The sequence below is a fragment of the Penicillium manginii genome (assembly GCF_028828005.1).
Source record: "Penicillium manginii strain IBT 31320 chromosome Unknown utg000009l:1.0-3297300.0:1.0-3298630.0, whole genome shotgun sequence".
Lineage (NCBI taxonomy): Eukaryota > Fungi > Ascomycota > Eurotiomycetes > Eurotiales > Aspergillaceae > Penicillium > Penicillium manginii.
Genome location: NW_026643110.1, coordinates 2,498,925 through 2,516,942, shown reverse-complemented (window position 1 = coordinate 2,516,942; position 18,018 = coordinate 2,498,925). Strand labels below are relative to the sequence as shown.

The 18,018-nt window shown below is 49.2% G+C and overlaps 7 protein-coding genes across 7 annotated transcripts; 2 read left to right on the top strand and 5 right to left on the bottom strand.

The window, feature by feature from the left end:
* Positions 1–72: 72 nt before the first annotated feature.
* N7533_012657 (pseudouridine-5'-phosphate glycosidase/carbohydrate kinase family protein) lies at positions 73–2,789 on the bottom strand (the record flags this gene model as incomplete). Its single annotated transcript, XM_057109307.1, has 8 exons — positions 73–1,336; positions 1,405–1,702; positions 1,755–1,811; positions 1,873–1,986; positions 2,058–2,099; positions 2,152–2,251; positions 2,310–2,518; positions 2,606–2,789. The coding sequence occupies 8 exons, from the start codon at positions 2,787–2,789 to the stop codon at positions 73–75; spliced, it is 2,268 nt and encodes a 755-aa protein (XP_056954408.1).
* Positions 2,790–3,054: 265 nt separating this feature from the next.
* On the top strand, positions 3,055–4,718 carry N7533_012656 (dolichyl-diphosphooligosaccharide--protein glycotransferase subunit OST1; the record flags this gene model as incomplete). Its single annotated transcript, XM_057109306.1, has 3 exons — positions 3,055–3,395; positions 3,494–4,529; positions 4,593–4,718. The coding sequence occupies 3 exons, from the start codon at positions 3,055–3,057 to the stop codon at positions 4,716–4,718; spliced, it is 1,503 nt and encodes a 500-aa protein (XP_056954407.1).
* Positions 4,719–5,336: 618 nt separating this feature from the next.
* N7533_012655 (E set domain-containing protein) lies at positions 5,337–5,887 on the bottom strand (the record flags this gene model as incomplete). Its single annotated transcript, XM_057109305.1, has 3 exons — positions 5,337–5,464; positions 5,533–5,581; positions 5,633–5,887. 3 exons carry the CDS (start codon positions 5,885–5,887, stop codon positions 5,337–5,339), a joined length of 432 nt encoding a protein of 143 aa, XP_056954406.1.
* Positions 5,888–6,139: 252 nt separating this feature from the next.
* On the bottom strand, positions 6,140–8,299 carry N7533_012654 (acyclic terpene utilization AtuA family protein; the record flags this gene model as incomplete). The annotated part of the gene is made up of 6 exons (XM_057109304.1): positions 6,140–6,693; positions 6,776–6,915; positions 6,983–7,186; positions 7,279–7,916; positions 7,992–8,170; positions 8,242–8,299. 6 exons carry the CDS (start codon positions 8,297–8,299, stop codon positions 6,140–6,142), a joined length of 1,773 nt encoding a protein of 590 aa, XP_056954405.1.
* A 736-nt stretch (positions 8,300–9,035) lies between these two features.
* Positions 9,036–10,829, top strand: N7533_012653 (CoA-transferase family III; the record flags this gene model as incomplete). Its single annotated transcript, XM_057109303.1, has 2 exons — positions 9,036–9,980; positions 10,044–10,829. 2 exons carry the CDS (start codon positions 9,036–9,038, stop codon positions 10,827–10,829), a joined length of 1,731 nt encoding a protein of 576 aa, XP_056954404.1.
* A 164-nt stretch (positions 10,830–10,993) lies between these two features.
* Positions 10,994–13,019, bottom strand: N7533_012652 (fungal specific transcription factor domain-containing protein; the record flags this gene model as incomplete). The annotated part of the gene is made up of 3 exons (XM_057109302.1): positions 10,994–11,447; positions 11,503–12,709; positions 12,761–13,019. 3 exons carry the CDS (start codon positions 13,017–13,019, stop codon positions 10,994–10,996), a joined length of 1,920 nt encoding a protein of 639 aa, XP_056954403.1.
* A 1,158-nt stretch (positions 13,020–14,177) lies between these two features.
* On the bottom strand, positions 14,178–15,870 carry N7533_012651 (histidine phosphatase family protein; the record flags this gene model as incomplete). Its single annotated transcript, XM_057109301.1, has 3 exons — positions 14,178–15,024; positions 15,091–15,220; positions 15,276–15,870. 3 exons carry the CDS (start codon positions 15,868–15,870, stop codon positions 14,178–14,180), a joined length of 1,572 nt encoding a protein of 523 aa, XP_056954402.1.
* Between the last annotated feature and the right edge of the window lie 2,148 nt (positions 15,871–18,018).

The following is an 18,018-nucleotide window of genomic DNA, read 5'->3' as shown; positions in this document are numbered from 1 at the left end:
TCTTGTCACTCTTTCATCTATTGTTCCAGTCGTGACCGTAGGTCAGCAATATCCTCACTCACACCACCTGCACTAGTCAGTGTTCTCCGACTGGCCTCCTGCGCCACGGGAGAGAATATCTTCAATCCGCGCCGCCGAACCTGCTTTAGCAAGCCCGGAAACCACGACGCCGAGCAGGGTATCTCCAGCCCCATTGACGCTAACTACCTCGTGAGGGGCCAATGTAGCAGCAGGAGGGAATAAGCGCATATAAACACCACCGAACGAAGCCTCGGCAGATGAATCAGATCGAGCCAGAATATAGGGAGCGGACTCGGGATCTGTAAGGCGAGGATCCCCCGGCGGCAAGAGCTGAGTGAGGAGAGCGCCCGCATCACCGAGTTTGGTTATCAAACATGGAATGAATGGAAGAAGCTGAATAGACTGTTGCGGTAGGCCTTCGTCAACGAGAGCAGCAGATGTAGCAGCAACCAAACGTTCCCGCGAACCAGTAGGAGACAAGCCCATTGCATTAATCATACTCCACCACCCGGGCGAGTCGAATAAAAGCGTCTCCCTCGCGGCGGCGTACATGGCTGCCAGCTCGAGACGATTAGGACAAGCGAGACTAACAGTGTGGTTGGGAATTGTATTCGCAGGTCCAATAGCCGCACCAGCACCGCTCGCATCGTGGCCAAATAGACGCCGCGATTTGGCAGTTGATACGGGCTCAAAGGCCACGCGGGCCCCGTGTTTACGGGCAATAGCGCTCCATTTGGCGATCACGTCTGGTCGCCAGTTCGCATCGATGACCACCCAGCTAGGCTTGCTGCGCTCTAGGAGCGGTTCCCAGAAACCCTCGAGATCGAGCTGTTGCTCTGAGAGTTCTACGATGCCCATGTCTGCCATCGCTACCAGAAGATCTTTCTTTGCGTCGTTGATGGCGACGTATTGCGCTGTTCGGGCCCCGACTGTGGCGGGGAGGACTTGAATTCCTGCATTGCTGAGCCCTTCTGTTTCGAGGGTTGCGAGCGCGGCTCGGCCGCTTAGATCGTTGGCTACCACACTGCAGAAGAGGACTTCGCTTCCGATATAGCGGGCTGCGAGGGCGACGTTGTGGCCGACGCCACCGAGGCTTTGGCTGATGACGGCTGGGTTGGAGGTGTGTGGGAGTGGTGTGATTTGGGCGCGTTCGTTGTCGAATGGGGTGTAGTCGCATGAGAGGTCGATTGCGAGGGAGCCTGCGACAAGTACGTCGGTTTGCTTGGTTGGCTCAGAGGTGGTGATAGGCCGAGGACTTTCTTTCGGAGTTAGGGTTTGCTCTGGCGCTGGGTTCAAGAAAACGGGCATGGCATGTCTATACGCAAGAAGAACTCCGAACTTTAGTATGTTGCGTTTCATTCTGTATCTAAGCATCCTACTCACCCCGAAGTTCCACGCTCCATGGCCTCCAGCTTGGCTAACTCCACAGCTACCCGGGTGGCACGTTTGACATTTGATTCAATCAAAGCACGGTTGGCGATTATACTCTTGCCCCCGCTTAGCTCTTTGATTTTGGACAACACGAATGGTGTGTTGTCGCTGCCTCGGTAGCCTTCTACGTCCGCGAGGCGGACTGCCTCTTCGATGACAAGGTCCATCTCCGCTTTGGGAACGGAGTATTCCAGAGGAACGGGATTGGCGAAGTGGATTCCAGATGTGACTGGGAGTCTGGATTGTGCATCTATTATATTGTCAATTGGCTGCTGGGTCAATGTCAAATAACAAAAACTTACAGACAATGGCGGCGGCTTCGGCTTCATTTTGAATGACTCGGGGGGCTTCGCACTCCGCTGTCTCGGGTATAGAAAGCAGGGAAGTCTACTGGGCCATCACGGCCATCAGCAAAAGTACCTACACAGACACCTTCGGTCTCGAGGTACTCCAGCGTTCGGGGGATGTCTAGGAAGCTCTTGCATCCAGAGCTGATGACGGTGACTGGCGTCCGTCCCAGTTCAGTCAGGTCGGCTGAAGAAAGCATTAGCATAAGGATGAGAGGAACACTCTTGGGAATATATGCAATGAGAGAGCTGTCATACCGGAAACATCCATTGTGTTCTCACCACCTCGGTGAACGCCGCCTGGTAACTCCTATTAGCTTGATTTTATGGAAAGGCAGCAAGGTGTAAATACCTAGTCCACCAGTTCCAAAGATCTTGATTCCTGCCAACTCGGAGAGAATCATAGTGCCAGAAATGGTTGTGCCACCATGGATCTTTTTTCCAGCCATGCCCTGGGATATCATTAGCTGTTACGTCCACGCACGCCAAGCTTGAATGCGGGGAACCTACCATGCCACAGATATACCCTAGATCCCGGCGGGAGACCTTCAGGGCGGATTTGTTCTCTGCGGTCGAAGCCAGTTCGATGATCTCTTCAGGACTCATGCCAACCTTGGCAGTACCCCCAAGAATACCGATTGTTGCAGGAACACCGCCATTGCTCCGAACCACCGACTCCAATAGAGTTGCCAGAGCGATGTTCTCGGGGTAAGGAAAACCTGTTTGAGTTAGTTCAGCATTCTAGGATGTAGAGTAGTTTACAACACTAGAATCATTACAGGGAACTGTCAAGATGTGAATCATACCATGTGTATAGATCGTTGTCTCTAACGCAACGACTGGCTTTCCTGTTGCGACAGCATCGCGCACCTCTTCGGATACATTCAAGAACCGACTCTGGGGGTGTTTGTGAAGGCTGTGAAGCTGACGAGCCCTGATTATAGGTGGAGATTTCCTCAAGCAGGAGCGTAGAGCAGCTCTGACCAACATTGTGTAGGATGAAGTGGGCAAAGAAGGTAAGATACCCCAAGGTCCAAGGTAGCAATAGAAAAGAGGAGAAAGCTGTTATCGATAAGCGCGCGGAGGTGCGCTTTGTGGCCGCCGCGCCTGCCGTAGCGATAGTTGATAGTTGATAGACTGGGGACACCTCAGCAGCTTCCATCCACCTTGACTGGTTCAATCAACCCACCCCCTCCAACCCCTCCCTCTTTTCTTTCGCAATTGATTTCGTCTCGGCGTGATTCCCTCAGTCATCATGAGGTTTTCCACTGCCACAGTGCTTGGTCTATTGACGTCCAGCCTGGCCGCCGCAACCAACCTCACATCGCCATCCCGACTTGCTCTCCCGGCCGATTTCAAGCCCCAACAGGTCTTTAAGAACACCAATCTCGTTCGAAACACCAATTTGGAGAAGGGTTACGTGCGCGAGACTATCAATGTTGTCGTGGAGAATATCGACAAGAAGGCCCAGTCCGACTACTACATTCCCTTCTCTTCAGATGTGTTTGAGCGAGTAGGTGGCTTCGAAGTCCGAGATAAGAAGGCGACCGACAAGGGCCGATTTGTGGTCGATGCGACAGAAGTTGTTTCTGCCAGGTACGCTTCAATTGGAACGAAAAAGAAAACCCAATGGCTGCCATACAATCTCTATGTAATTGGAGCTCTGGAACTATCGCTAACTCCACCTTTCATAGTGGTAATCAGTACTTCGTTGTCCATCTTCCCGAGCCTTTGGCCCCGAAATCTCAGATCACTCTGGGAATCTCTTATTCCGTGTTGAACTCGCTGAGCCCTCGCCCCGCGACTATCGGCCAGAGCGACAAGCAATACCTCCACTACGCTTTCTCTGCCTACGTCCCCTCCGCCTACCAAACCATCACCCAAAAGACAAAGGTCAAGTTCCCCAGCACCGATGTCCCCGACTATACCACGACCTCGGATCTCAAGTCTGGCGCCGACCCCGAGCGCAAGGGTACCACCTACACCTACGGTCCTTATGACACGACCAAGGTCGTCCCCGGCACTGAGTACCCCATCGCCGTCCGCTACGAGTTCACCAACCCCGTTGTGACCGTGCATCTGCTGGAGCGTGACCTGGAAGTCTCGCACTGGGGTGGTAACCTGGCCACCGAGGACCGCTACTGGCTGCGAAACAACGGTTCCGAATTGACCAGCCAGTTCTCTCGTGTTGACTGGACGTTCGCCAACTACCAGCGCGCGCCGACCTCTGCTGTCCGTGAGATCACTTATCCTCTAAAGCCCGGTTCCGTCGACCCCTACTTCATTGACGACATTGGCAATGTTTCGACCAGCCGCTACCGCCCCGGTAACGGTAAGACTGCCGGCAACCTGGAGCTCAAGCCCCGCTACCCCATCTTCGGTGGCTGGAACTACAGCTTCAAGGTCGGCTGGAACAACGATCTGGCCGCGTTCCTGCGTGAGACTATCAAGCCCGACTCGTGGGTTCTCAAGGTCCCCTTTATCCAGGGACCCAAGGCATCCGAGGGCGTTCAGTACGAGCGTGTTGTTGTGCGCATTGTGCTTCCCGAGGGGGCGCACAATGTTCGTTTCCAGACTGTCGAGGGCTCTTCCAGCAATGGCCTTCCTGGCGCCAACCAGATCCATGCTAGCCTCTCCTCTTATAAAACCTTTATGGATACTCTTGGCCGAACCACGTTGACCCTGGAGGTTGACGGCTTGACTGACGAGGCACGGGATGCGGGGTTGATTGTAAGTTTCCTACTCACTTCGAAGGCCCTTTTCAATTCTCAAACATAGCTAACAATGACATAGGTCGCATACGATTACACCCTGATGGATGCCCTGCGCAAGCCGCTAACCCTCTTCGGTGGCTTGCTTTCCGTTTTCATTGCTCTATGGGCAATTAGCAATATCGATGTCAGCATCAAGAAGCGCTAAAGAAAGTCTTCCTTTGCCAGGGTGCATGTTTCATATTGTTTTTCTATAGGCCCTGTATCTGTCTCTATATTGAATACAAATCGAGTTATCTCTGCCCATTGGTTATCCGCTAGTAGTATCGTCTTCGAGTTGTCGGACAATTTAGCTATTTTGCAGGCATCCCTCTAGCTCTAACAATGTTCTTGAGTACCTAACAACCCCGGGTACTCTCTTTGATACTGTTTAGAGAAGGAAAAATATTTCTGTTGAAGCGCAGATACTCCATGTTTCCAGACCACCTACCTCTAGGCTTTCTTTCCCTATTTGCCAGCTTGTCATTCAAACGCATCTCATTCGACGCCACCTCATACATAGATGCACCCTGAGGAATGCCAATGCCTTAGTTAGTATACTAATAACACAACATGGAGTAAGTCCAGGGGTAAGTTCCATCGATTTTAGTAGTGATGAAATTGATGACTCGGAAGGGCCCGTCATGGCGCGTAGTACCGCCCAGAAACATAATATTATTGAATTTATGAGCAATGCTTCCAAGGTTCAATGTTATCGTTAAGCATCCGCAGCGCAGCTCTTGGAAAGTGCGTTGCTACCTTCGTGTATAACCTAAACTGTCATGTTTCACCAGTCCTCCGTGACCTCGTAAGCCCACTGTACATCAAGATAGTGGTTGTTCTCGTCCGCGAAAGAAGATGTTACATCATATCTTCCAAAAACCCCCATGCCTGACGGAACCTCTTCGCCACCAACTGATAGAAAAGTCTTAGTATTAATATAATGGTAGCACCAAGGTCCAAGGTGTTGTCAAATAACTCACATGTCACTTCAAAATCAGGCTGGCCCTCTAGAACAGGGGCATATGCACCCTATTGGATCCGTTAGTGGCGTATTATCAAGACGATGACGTTATTACTCACCATGAGAGTTTCACTCTTCTCAATCAGAATGCCCTGGCGTTTCTTTTCCTCGAGGTAATTCAAACCACGAATGACATCCAATCGCACCGTGAAGACAATTTTCAGTTGGTAGGTGGCGCCCTCCTTTATTTTGACGGGGTGTTCGGATAGCTTCTTGCGCGAGTCCGGAGTTGAGATATCAAGAATGATATCTTCACGTCCCTCAATCTCGAGGACAATAGACAAGAAAATGACGTTTCTCCTCTCCACGGCCATTTTGGTGGTTATATAGAAAAAATAAGAAGATAATTGAATTAAAATGGTGGTCAGCCTCCACAGCTGAATATTCTTCAAAGTTCGTTCGGTGCGGCTCTGTTCGTTAGGCGGTGGAGATAATTTTGCACGTTTTGAGCGTGATCTAGACAAGGCGGTGTACTATTTACTAGAACATGTCTAGTTTGGAGTTGCACTTCATTCATCCCCATTTCAACGCTGAAATAACATGCACATACTCGATGACGCTTAATACTAGAGAATATCAACGGGAAATTCAACAAACTTATCCCGAACATAATCCAAGAAACCCTTTCCGAAGCCATCAAGACGGCTCGAGCTGCTCACTCCGCGACCCAGAATTCCATAAACAACAAAATGCACAGCATGTATATGAGGAAACTCAACGCGCTCGATAAAGAAACTGTCATGCCAGTCTGCTCCAATAAGTTGGCGCATACGATCTTTGGTCATGTAACCCTGCAGCCAGGGCCAATGGCGAGGGTTTTTAGGAAAGAACCCCACGTTGAGATTCCCTCCCTTATCCCCCGATCGACCTAAGGCGACATCCCCTAGTCTAATCTGTTTAGTGTCGCAGGTGTATAGCTGTGGATCCTTGGGGTCATAGTTATCGCGCGTGTCAAGTTCTTCGTATCGGGGTGGGTGCCCAGTCCCGAAAGTAGATATCTTGTTTGGTCCGTCGATGAAGTTGATCGTCTCGCTGATATCTGATTGGTTGACTATTGCTGGGTAGTAGGCAAGAAATGGTCGAGGAATCGCTGTTCGCATATCCAACGAAGCATGAAAGCCTTTGACGCGAGCTCATTGTCAGTTTTCTTTCCCCTTTCATTTTCTCAGATTAAAATAAAGTGCAAAGGATCTTGTTCATACCAGAGAAATGTTTGAGAGAAATATTCCCCATTGCCTTTGCTACCGCGATTACAGCGCTCTGGCTTCGAGACGTACTCAAAACTCGAAGGTAAGTCGTGCTGTTTAGCTGAGATTGTGGGTTCTGAGCAGGAACTCCGGCTCTGGCTCCATTTATTAGCTCTATTCTGGAACCCGATGAAGCTATTCTAGAGTTGCTCGGCTGCTTACCGTTGAAACTCTAATGTTTCCAGATCTTTCATGATATCTGCTGGAATAAAGTGACGGAGTTGCTTTTCTAGAAGATCCCACTTCTTGGATGTGCCATATCCAGTCGCATTGAGAAGGAGCTGGGCTTCATATCCGCCTTGGTAAAAAATCGCGCATTTTGTTGTCGGCGGTGGCGGTGATCCTCGAATGCCGGATATTAATACACTGTAATTTATGAATCAGTTCAGTTACACTGACTGCAGGGAAATGAAATCAGATGTTCAAAGAGGCATCCGCTTCAGCGAAAGCGCACATACCGATCTTTCCCAGCCTCCTCAACGTTTACGTTGGCGATATGGGCGCTGACATCGCTGTTAAGGTATGTATTTCCCTGCAGTTCATACAAGAACTGACAGCGAACAGTATCCATGTTGATGAACCCATCTGTCCCGGGATGTTTGGAAATCACGCATGTACCATCCACAGCGATTTCAGCGATTGGAAACCCTGGCTTCACAAGGCTATCCAGGTCATAATTATCAAAGTCAGCGAAATTACCACCAGTCACGTAAGCTGAACATTCAATGAGATGGCCCGCGATCAAGGACCCCGCGAGCTCGTCATAGTCTGTTTCGCACCAGTCGTGCCAGAACCAAGCAGCAGCAATGACGGGGCTGGCATCAGCTACTCGGCCACAGATGACAATATCAGCTCCCCGTCTCAGACCTTCGACTATTCCTCGAGCTCCGAGATATGCGTGTGCGGAAATCATTGGTACTGGGTCCCCACCATTGCTGAGAAACGCATAAGTGAGCTCAGCTGGAATTGTGGAAGTATTTGCAGAGTCTAAGTGACGCAATTCATCTTTTGTGGTTGGCATATTTGGGCCAAGGGTTGGATATAGGTCATCACCTGAGAGATACGCAATGCGAAGATTGAGTTTCTTCTCGGATACCTATCAAATCCAAAGGGTCAGCAAATGAAACTCCGGGCTTTGTAGACAGGTATAAATCCAAGACTATTCACTAACCAAAGCCTCCACCTTCAGTGCAAGCGCTTTAGGATCGAGAGCACCCCCATTGATGACCACTCGGATGCCCTTTTGGGCAATTACATCTATTGTCTGCTGAAGTCCATCCCAGGCGGTTGGTTCATATCCCGGATGCTTTCCGTTTCTCCAAGCTTGTGCGTTATTGGCCAGGTTAACCTCTGGAACCCTCCGTATCAGCCAGCTGCTAGTCCAGTAGGTAACCGATGCAGGATCGGGTGTAAGTACAAACCTGCAAGATAATCGCCAGTGATAAAGTCAACATCGCCTAGGGTGGCCTGTCGATACATTTCGAAAGCCGGGTCCCCTACCCCGCAAGATTCAACAAAGAGCCCGAAGGCATTTAGTGGGGTAAACTATGAAAACATACCATGATAGCCAGAACAGTTGGCTACTTTCACTGGTCGCTTTTTAGTATGAAGTACCATTTCGATGATGGAGGGCCGATTCAAATTTAAGATTAGTATCGAAGTTGGATACTCTAATGAACCTGTTTAAAAGGATCTACGGCAATTCTCAATTTAGACCCAAAGCGCATCTTATATCCGTGTTTCAACATTTCCAGGAAGAAGTTAGGATTGCAAAATTCCGTGGTCCGAGGCCCACGGACTACTTTTTTGGCGCTGTGGGGTAATACAATACTTTGCAATGATTTGACCGAGGTACGTAATGTCCATTGCACTAGTTCCCGGATTTGTCGTATTTGTCGACAAACCTAGAGAGGGGTACTAGAAAGGTAGTCATAGATCAGGTTTTCCCCAAACCCGGTGGACTAACGCGGGACATTGGGTGGGGTTCCCCGTGGCCCACGGAAGGCTTGCTCCACGGCCCGTGGGGGCCGAAAGAAAACAATAAGGGGCTCAATTTTCAGTGGAATACTATTCATTTTTTAATTTTTGATTGCAAGCTTTGCCATTGACCTTTTTGACCCCACATTTCTGTGGCAGATCTCTCTAACTTCATAACTCGATTAGCATTGACGCTCTCCGTCCTACTGTACATCCAGACATACCCATTTCACCCAACATGGCCATTCCCCACGAAACAATCCCTGGCACAGATGTGTACGGCCCGGGCACATTTATCGACAAGACCGTCCTTCCCGTGCCAGAAGATGCCAAGCGGGTGTTTGAGATAATCGCGTCCAGAACACCGGGTTTCACCCAGAACAAGGCCGCATGGGACACCGTTCACTTTGAGGGGCAGCCAAAGCCCATGGTCCCAGGTCCAATCAAATCCGCTGTTACAAGCGCCGTGCTTCATGCTATGGCCGGTCTGGTCGGAAATGAGTTACTGGAGCTTCGTGATGGAAAGCCTGTGACGGAGGGCAGTGTGACGGTTGACACCGACCACGCTGGAATTTGGCTTGGCTCCGTCTTCACCACCCACATCGATGGCATGGACATGTCGGCATGGATGAAGTCGGGGAAAATGGGCTCTTTGTTTCCCAAAGACTATGAGCATGGTGTATTCCAGGGCATCGCGGGCCGAACCACGGCGATTTTTCAGACCAAAGATCCTAAAGTCTGGTATCAGTTGCATGGCTCTTTGGATGCTGCGAAAACACTCGAGTCTATGGGAATTGACGCTAGCGTCAAATTTGACAACCCCAAGGAGTACTACGACTATATTCAAAAACACGTTCTTCAATGGAGCCCAGACGAGCTCGAGATGCACAACGTGCGCCATGGCCTCTGCGGAAGCATTTGCTACTCACCTGACGGCTGGAGAAAGACTGAGATGGGTAAACGACTGAATATGCACCCTTTGGTTAATTATGCGGAACAGAAATATGCTAAATCAACATCTCCCGTGCCGCTCGTCAAGGGATTGCCTGATCGTCGCCCCCTTGCCGGTATCAAGGTTCTGGAGATGGTTCGAATTATTGCTGGTCCTCAGATCGGCGTCACACTAGCATCTTACGGAGCCGATGTCATTCGGGTGAACTGTAGCAGACTGATTGATCTAAATGTAAGTTGCCTTGTACTCTGGATGGTCACGGCACGCGATTCCAAGATTGACAATATACTCTAGGTTTTGCAACTCGTCCTCAACGCGGGAAAACGGACTGTCGACCTTGACATCACCAAGCCGGAAGATATGACTCGTCTTCAAGAACTTCTTGCCGATGTTGACATCTTCATTCAAGGCTTCAGAATGGAATCTTTGAAAAACAGGGGTCTTGGCCTACATGATCTTTTGGAATTAGCCGCCAAGAGAAATAAGGGAATAATTTATGTTGACGAAAATGCCTATGGACCGGATGGTCCTTTCCATGCACGACCAGGCTGGCAGCAGATCGGAGACGCTGCATCCGGAAGCTCATATGTTATGGGCAGATCGCAGGGGCACGAAGAAGGAAAGAGTGTGCTACCACCTCTCCCGGTCTCCGACATGGTTACTGGAATCGTGGGCGCATTAGCAGCCATGATGGCAGTTCGCGACCGTGCGATCAAGGGTGGCTCATACCACGTTACTAGCTCCCTTGTTGCTGCGGATGCCATATCTCTGGACCAGGAAGTCGGCTTGTACCCGATCGACGTTGTTCAAGATACTGCCAAGCGTCTTGCTTTCCCAGACACTACCCCAGACCAGTACGTATCAGAGGTTTTGGTATCGGTTGTGAATGGGTGGCAGAAGGCTCTTCCTGGTTATCTGGACGAAGTCTCGAAGCTGATGACAACCTTCGAAGGGGGATTCTGGAAACGCCAGACTATCTTGAAGCCTGTGGCACGACTCGGAGATGAGGAATCAACACCAAGTTGGACATCAGCTCCCGTGCCTCATTGCCATCATGACCGCTCATCAACTTGGCTTTAGATATGATCATGGTGATCTAACAGGTAGATATCCTTAAGCAGTGACTCATAGCACTGTCAAGTCATTTGTATGAAGAAAGGTCCTTGATTGGTATGCTATGTCATCGAGCCTTTTAATAATGATCAAATCGAAAGTCTTAAACAATGCATTTATCCTCCCTCTGTTCAGTTCGAAGGTGATGGCATGCCGATAAGCATATCCTGCAAATTCCAGAACGGCGGAACTGACCATTGTGCATTAAACAACTCGGAGTTAGTATCTGTAAGAAGGTCAACCTCATTGAAAACACTTTGGTCAGCGTAGGTACTAGGCTGCCGCTGCTGCTCAGACATCGCACTGTCTGCATCGACGGCATCTTCGTTGAGACCGGTTGTTTCTGGATTGACGACATCGTTCTGCGCTTGGTGAAAAGCGCATTTGGCAGAGCGTTCCAAATCAGAGCACACACTCAATATGAAATCGACAAAAGTGCCTGGTTCCTCGCAAGACACACTTGCGAGGAATGTTGTCGCTTCTTTGATCATGCTTAAATCGCTATTGGCATTTCGATGGGTAGGATGAGCGTAAATTTCAGATGATAATGCAACAGCTGCCGTGGCGAAGAAATAAAGCACGTTCCTTATTGATTCAAGATTAGATGGTGTTTGCGAACGTTTGCTATTACTCAACTCACCATCTGTAGTCAGATGCCAGCAAGCGGACATATGGTAGCAAAGAAAGCGCAGATCGCGCAGAATCAATGGATCGTACGCGAAGTGCTGCAACACCTTTGTCAACCTCATATTGGATCTCATTAGATGAATCGTTGGCAGACGACGTAACGAAGGGCGTTTGGCGGAGATTCGCATAGCAACAGTGGTATGCAAGATTCAATCGCAGGATGTGGTCCCTGGAGTTATTTGGTTCGGAATTAAATATCTTTTCTGGTTCAAAGATATGGATAGAAGAGTTTTTCCATTGCAATAAGGCCTCTTCGCAAGCCTCGGCCGATTTGAAAGCTACCTCTTTGGATCGTGGGATAACGGCTACGGTCTGTAGATGCCGGTAGATAAGTCTCTGTACTGTTGCAAATTGGGCCAATTGGCGAAAAAAGTTGATCGAGGTCCCATTAATAGAAATAATACCTCGGCTATCGTGGGGCGACTCTGCTGGCAGTGGCGTGTTATAATCATCCATGTCTTGAGCCGGCGGACGCCCAACCCGGAGGGAGATATCTGCATCCAAAATGAATGATATCCAGAATGTTCTTCGTCTTTCTTCAATCTCCACGGGCGTGAAACCCGAGGTAGTGTTTCGATGTAATCCAATAGAGTGGGCTAGGCGCATCGCCGATGCCGCAAACATGAACAGGGCTTGAGCATTAGGCGTGCCTTGGAAGTAAAGAGCCAGTCCCAGTAGCCCCTGTACAGCCGGGAGGTCGGCATTCCGTAGGAAAAGGTCCACCACCACATTCATTGCGTTTTTGACGTGACCCAGTGATTTTTGCCAATCACTACTGGAATTGGTAGATGTTTGCGCTCGCTCTTTGTAAGAAAAAGCCATCACAATGTTTAGCAGTATCCATGACGAAGGACTATCATCCGGATTCCAAGAAAATTGTCTCTCCGCCAAACGCAGAAGAGATGTTTCATCGACCAGCGGAATAGTGCGATTGAAGTTAGAAAGAAACTCGAACACTAGACTCATTGCGTCCTCTTTTGACGGCAAAGGCTGGACGGCACGATGCTCAAATGTGTCTTGAAGGATCCTTGGCATCCAGTTTGTCAACGGCCACTGGGTAGCGCTGCATCGGGCCGCATGCTCCCAGTCCAGCTTTGGTTGTTTGCCCTTTGGGCTCTTGGAAATTTGATTGCGCTGCACTCCAAATCCAGAAGATGCCCCTGAATTATCAAGTTAAATTCCGAACGCCAAGAGTAATGAGATAGACTCACCGAAGAAGCGCATCTTGCCGTCCTGCGTTCGTAGAACGTAAGATGGTTGATCAGCTGTGTCTAGACCGGCCTGAGAAAGTTCGTTTTCCGGGGACAAATTTTCCATCAATATCGTACTTTCTCCCCTCTTCCGTGTTTCGAAGCGATCAGGCGCTGCATCCTCAGGCCTATTCGTACTGGGCCGAGGGGGTGTGAAGTTATGTCCACTCTGTTGAGGTAATTTCTCACTTTGTCTCAGTCGCTGCAATTCATCGTCCATCCTCTTGACCCGCTGTTCTAGTTCCTCCACGTATTCCCTGAAAAATCACAAGTTGGTTTTGTTCTTCTCATTGAGGCGGCATGTAAAGAAAAGAAACCTAATTCACCTGTTGGAGCGACTCGATTTTGTTCCTGTGTCTTCAAAGCCGCAGGGAAGCTTGAAAATGACACATGACGAGCAAGTTGGTCGTTTCCCATCACACTTGACCTTTTTTCGTCGGCAAGTATTGCATGCCTGAACTGGGTCAGACTCAATGCAGGCGACTGCTATCCCTAGGTTGGGCTCCACGAACCTTGGCCGGGCGGACTTTCTCAACACGAGGTCTTTGCTGCTTTTCCATTCCTGGAAATCTATGGTAAACCCAGCTTCTATTTCAGCTTCTCAGGTGCCGACACAAGAGCGTGACAGAGCCGAGGCTGGCTTCCTCGTCCACGTTCGATTTTGCACAAACTAGCTATCTTTTCACAGGCAGTTTTATAAGAAACGATATTTCTGACAATCACCTATTAAGAATAGGTCAAATGGGACCAAGTCAAGTGACAAAAGCTGTAATGACAATCGGACGAATACAATCAAGCGCGACATCCGACAACATGCGAGATATCACGTGACAAGGGCTCGCGTTGGAATGGGCCAATCAGAAGGAGGAGCTTGCTGTGTACAATTATAATTTCCGGATTATATTTATTTTACATGAGGCTGTACGAGATATATGCATATATGATGTTTTATCCTACCGAGGTACCTGTACTTGTATTGAGGCTGGAATACAGGCAGGGCACAACCAATAGCGTCATTGTAACCTTGGAAGTTCTTGAAGTATGGGTTCTACCGTTGCAGTGCTTAGCAACAAGTTGGAAACTTGAATTCTGAGATTACTAGAGCACTATGGTATTTCTTACAAGCTTGGAAGCATACTAATATTAAATAATTAAGTTGGTGAGTTTGAGCTTGATCAAATAGCATACCCTTTAGTAGAGAATTGGAAATTCATTCAAATAATACCATGAGGCTCTCCACGGACAAAAGAGTGGCCTCGAATTCATTACTAGACACTGTACAAGGTAAAGCGATACCGCGCGAAAGAAAAGATAAGCGCACTGGGCTCTATTTTCAAGACATGCACCTCTCCGTCATCACAAATGGCCCTACGCTCTTTTAAGAGCGGGGAACACCGTCAGCGACCTGGTGGCCAGTAGGATACTTGCCGAAGCAAGCATGTTGGTACTGGGCATTCTTTTTAAGGGTCGGAACACCATGCAAGAACCGATTCACAGGGCAGAATCCATTCTTAGCACCTTCACAGCCAAGAAGGCCCTTAGTCGGCAGCGGGGCACCGTTCAGCACAAAACGAATGTACTCGGTAGTATCGTTCCCTTTGAGAATCGGGTTGGTATAAAGCACAGGATCCAACTCCTCGAACGAAGTATTGGCAGGGCAAGACCAGATCTCCGACATCAGTCTAGCCCCGAAGGGGGTCATATCGCTTAGGGCAAAGGCGCGCTGGGATGGAGCGTGGGGCAGATCGCTGGGCAAACCGTGGGGACCGAATTTGAAGTGCTCGAGGCCGAGGGCGTTGATTACGGACAAGATGATGTCATCGTGGGACATATCCAGGTAGAAGGGCTGATCGAAGGGAAATTGGGCTTCGTTGTTGTCGTATGTGTAGTTAATGCTGGTGTCACTTGTTGTAATCAGCTTGTGTTGCAGGCGAGCAGCCAGTTCGAGGACGTAGCCGATGCCTTGGGCACGGCCGGTCGGTGAGCCGTAGGCGTAGTCACCGTAGTACTGAATGTCGACGTTGTAAGCGAAGTCCTTCCACTCTTGCTCGGTAAATAGCGAGCAGAAGGATGAGCCAGCGAAGCTGGTGTATTCGTATGCGCAGAGGTTTTGCATAGCTAGAACGTCCATCGCGGTCAGGTTAAAATCTTTGGGGAAGTACTGCGAAAGACGGATACGGGCATCTTTGGTGTATCGTGAGATGAATGTCTCGGCGGCATTGTCACTGTAATCTAGTTAATGTCACCTCCTCGCGTGGGACGGACGGGGGTAAAAATGCAGACTCGCTTACCCCTCAGTCATATCTCCGGGGCAAGACTCGTAAGAAGCCAGAGTGTTGTTGAACGGAGATGTCTCAGGGATGATGACCAAATCATACTGATCGTACGAGCTGTTGGCGCCGCTGTTACCAAAGTAGCCACCTATCAATGGGTAAGTTGTTGTTCATGTATAGGTTGGGATGAGGTTTCTGCTCACTGAGCCACCAGCGAGCACTCTCCAAAATGCGGCTTTGGGAAGTGGTTCGGAAAACAGGCTTGGGGCGAGCAGTCCCGTTTGGCCAGACATTCAGAGACTCATTCCAAGCAGCAACATGATCCCGGTCAGGACGATACAGAAGTCGACCGTACTTAATCCAGAAATGAGCACCGGAGGTAGCTTCGGTAGCTGCACCAGTTTCCATCAGAATATCCGAGCCAATAACATAGTCCCAATCATTCAGGAATTTCAATGGACCGGTAGCAATATTTTTGCCGGGGTGGGCTTTGCTATAGTTGGTGAATTTGGCTGCGAAGTCTTGCATGCCTGCGCCGTCAAGAGGGTAGTCTGTGGGGTACCGCTCTGCATGACGATGCAGAACGTGCACCTGCGATAATTCACATCCCTGGGGCACCCCCTTTGGCAAGCCAAAGCTAGTAGCATCTTTGTATGGGCTTAGGTTGGCCCAGCTCTTGGTCATGTCAAACCCAGACGCGTAGTCGCTGCCTGTTGGCGCAGAGGCAGAGGCAGACGAAGTGCCAGTGGCAGTGGCGCCGGCGACAAGAATAGCTGTCGCTCCAATGATTCCCTTCATGGCTGCTCCTGTTCAATTGACGGGCAATTGGATTCGAAATGAGGGGGGTTCTTATCACGGAAAGCTTCCGAAAGGGGATGTTGATGCCGAGAATGCGACACCTGTGCTCTACTTTCTCTTTATCAACCACGGAGGTGAGATTGACGTGACGGCAGTCCTTGCAAGTTTCAATTCTGCAATGGAGAGCAATTGAAGATTAACTTCCAAGGTTCCCTCGCGGAGGTATCTTTGAATCCGCAAATTGTCCCACTTAGTCGGGCTATTGTTGTTCCACAGCCCTGGAGCCCTGAAGAGGCTGGTTGAGCGCCGATCCTTTCCGGAAGGTTTCCTGGGAATGCGACATAGGAGGATGACCCCCGCGTGGACTTCTCCGGTCGGAAATTAAAGTAGGTAGCCCGGAGCTTTAGTCCTGAGGTCGATCATGATGCTGTTTAAACTCTTAAAGTGAGCGCTGGGGATACCTAGTACTAGTAGGTAGAATGGAACTTCAAGTTCAAAAGGCTTGTTGAAGATCCATGGATACTAGTACTACTATTACAATTAGTACCTAGGTAGTAGTAGTTATATATCTCCGAGTCACGATCCGAGGTCATCACCTAGGCAGTTTGAACTTGAACTTCAAGGAGTTTCCTGCAGGCGGGAACTTCCTAGTTCAGGGCTGAATGAACTTCAAGTTCAACCTTCGGGGCTTGGAGGTTCAAGTTCCAGCTAACCTGTGCCAGACCTCGGCGGAAATTCTCCAGGGCTTGAGGCCTGGGTCTAGCAAAATCCTTTTTTTTTTTTAAAAAAAAAAATTTAGTATTCGCATTTTTAGATGTATTGTTTTTCAATGGCATATTTTCTATTTGCTCACCACACACCACCTGCCCGTACAATACCCAAAAAGAAAACGACAAACCACCTGAAGATGACACATGTATAAACGCAATCATAGGAATAAAAATCAAAAAGTAAACTCCGATAGGGGGAATCGAACCCCCCGGCTGCCGTGTGAGAGACGGCGATGTTAGCCACTACACCATATCGGATGTTGATGAAATCTGTGGCAAGACTTGACATTATAACCCAAGGAGACCCTCCGGTGAGAAATCTTGACCCACCCCACCACTCCCAGCCTGCCCAAGGTTCTTATCACAGTTTCAGTACTTTTAGTTTCACGCTGTTGCTTTCTTTTTCCACGCATTTTGACTCCTCTAGTGAGGCATTTTTCCTATTGATTAAGATACACAAATTCCGCCACACCTGGAATCTCTGACGCGACACACCAGCCTATCTCTCTCGTCTTCGCTCTATCGACCCTATTATTCCTTAGCTTCAAACCCCGGGACCCATTCGCTCAACACCTGGGCATACGCAATCTTACACTGAGTTCACTCCAGCGCATGGACCTGTAGCCCTGTCACATCTATGATAATTGGTCGGTTAATTATCAGACCTTGAACATGGATCTAGACGCACTTATCTCGCATTCACCGTGCATATCCGAACTGAGACATAAACTTTCTCGAGAACCTCATTGTCCAAAAAAAAGATGAGATACTCAAGTTTACATGTAGGGTATCCGGAACTACGAAATAGAGCGCAATTGGTCTCTCTGTATATGTTTCTGCCTTTGGATCGGAGTTCCAAGACAAGCCGAGACGGTTGGGGCGAAAGCGAATCGGGCCGGGTGGCTTACCGATTCAAGCTTTTAATCTATGCGAGGTGTGAGGTGGAGGGGCTAGCGGGAGTTCTATAAAAAGCACACTGTTCAACAGCCTCGAAACCAAATATACCATCCTTGCTACTGGCTCACTCGACACGAATTGGGGGGGCTTACAGGATTTTCCTTCTGACGCCTCAGACACGGAGTTATAGCTGTGGGGCGATTGTTGGAGCGATGTTCAAACTCGGTGAAACAGTCTAGCGAAAAAAATCTCAGCCTGATGATCGAAAGATGCTGGCGGAAAGCCGGTTAATAATTTTCCTTTACCAGATATAGAAACTGGGATGAAGGGATCTTTTGCAAGTAAGATTGATTGACCGCTTCAGGTGAATCTTGTCCAGAGAGCTTTGAAAACTTTGAATCGGCAGGGCATTTTCACCGATCAGCCGCGTAGGATCATTCGATGGGATCTGTCCGAGACACTCAGCTAAGACGTGCCCCCA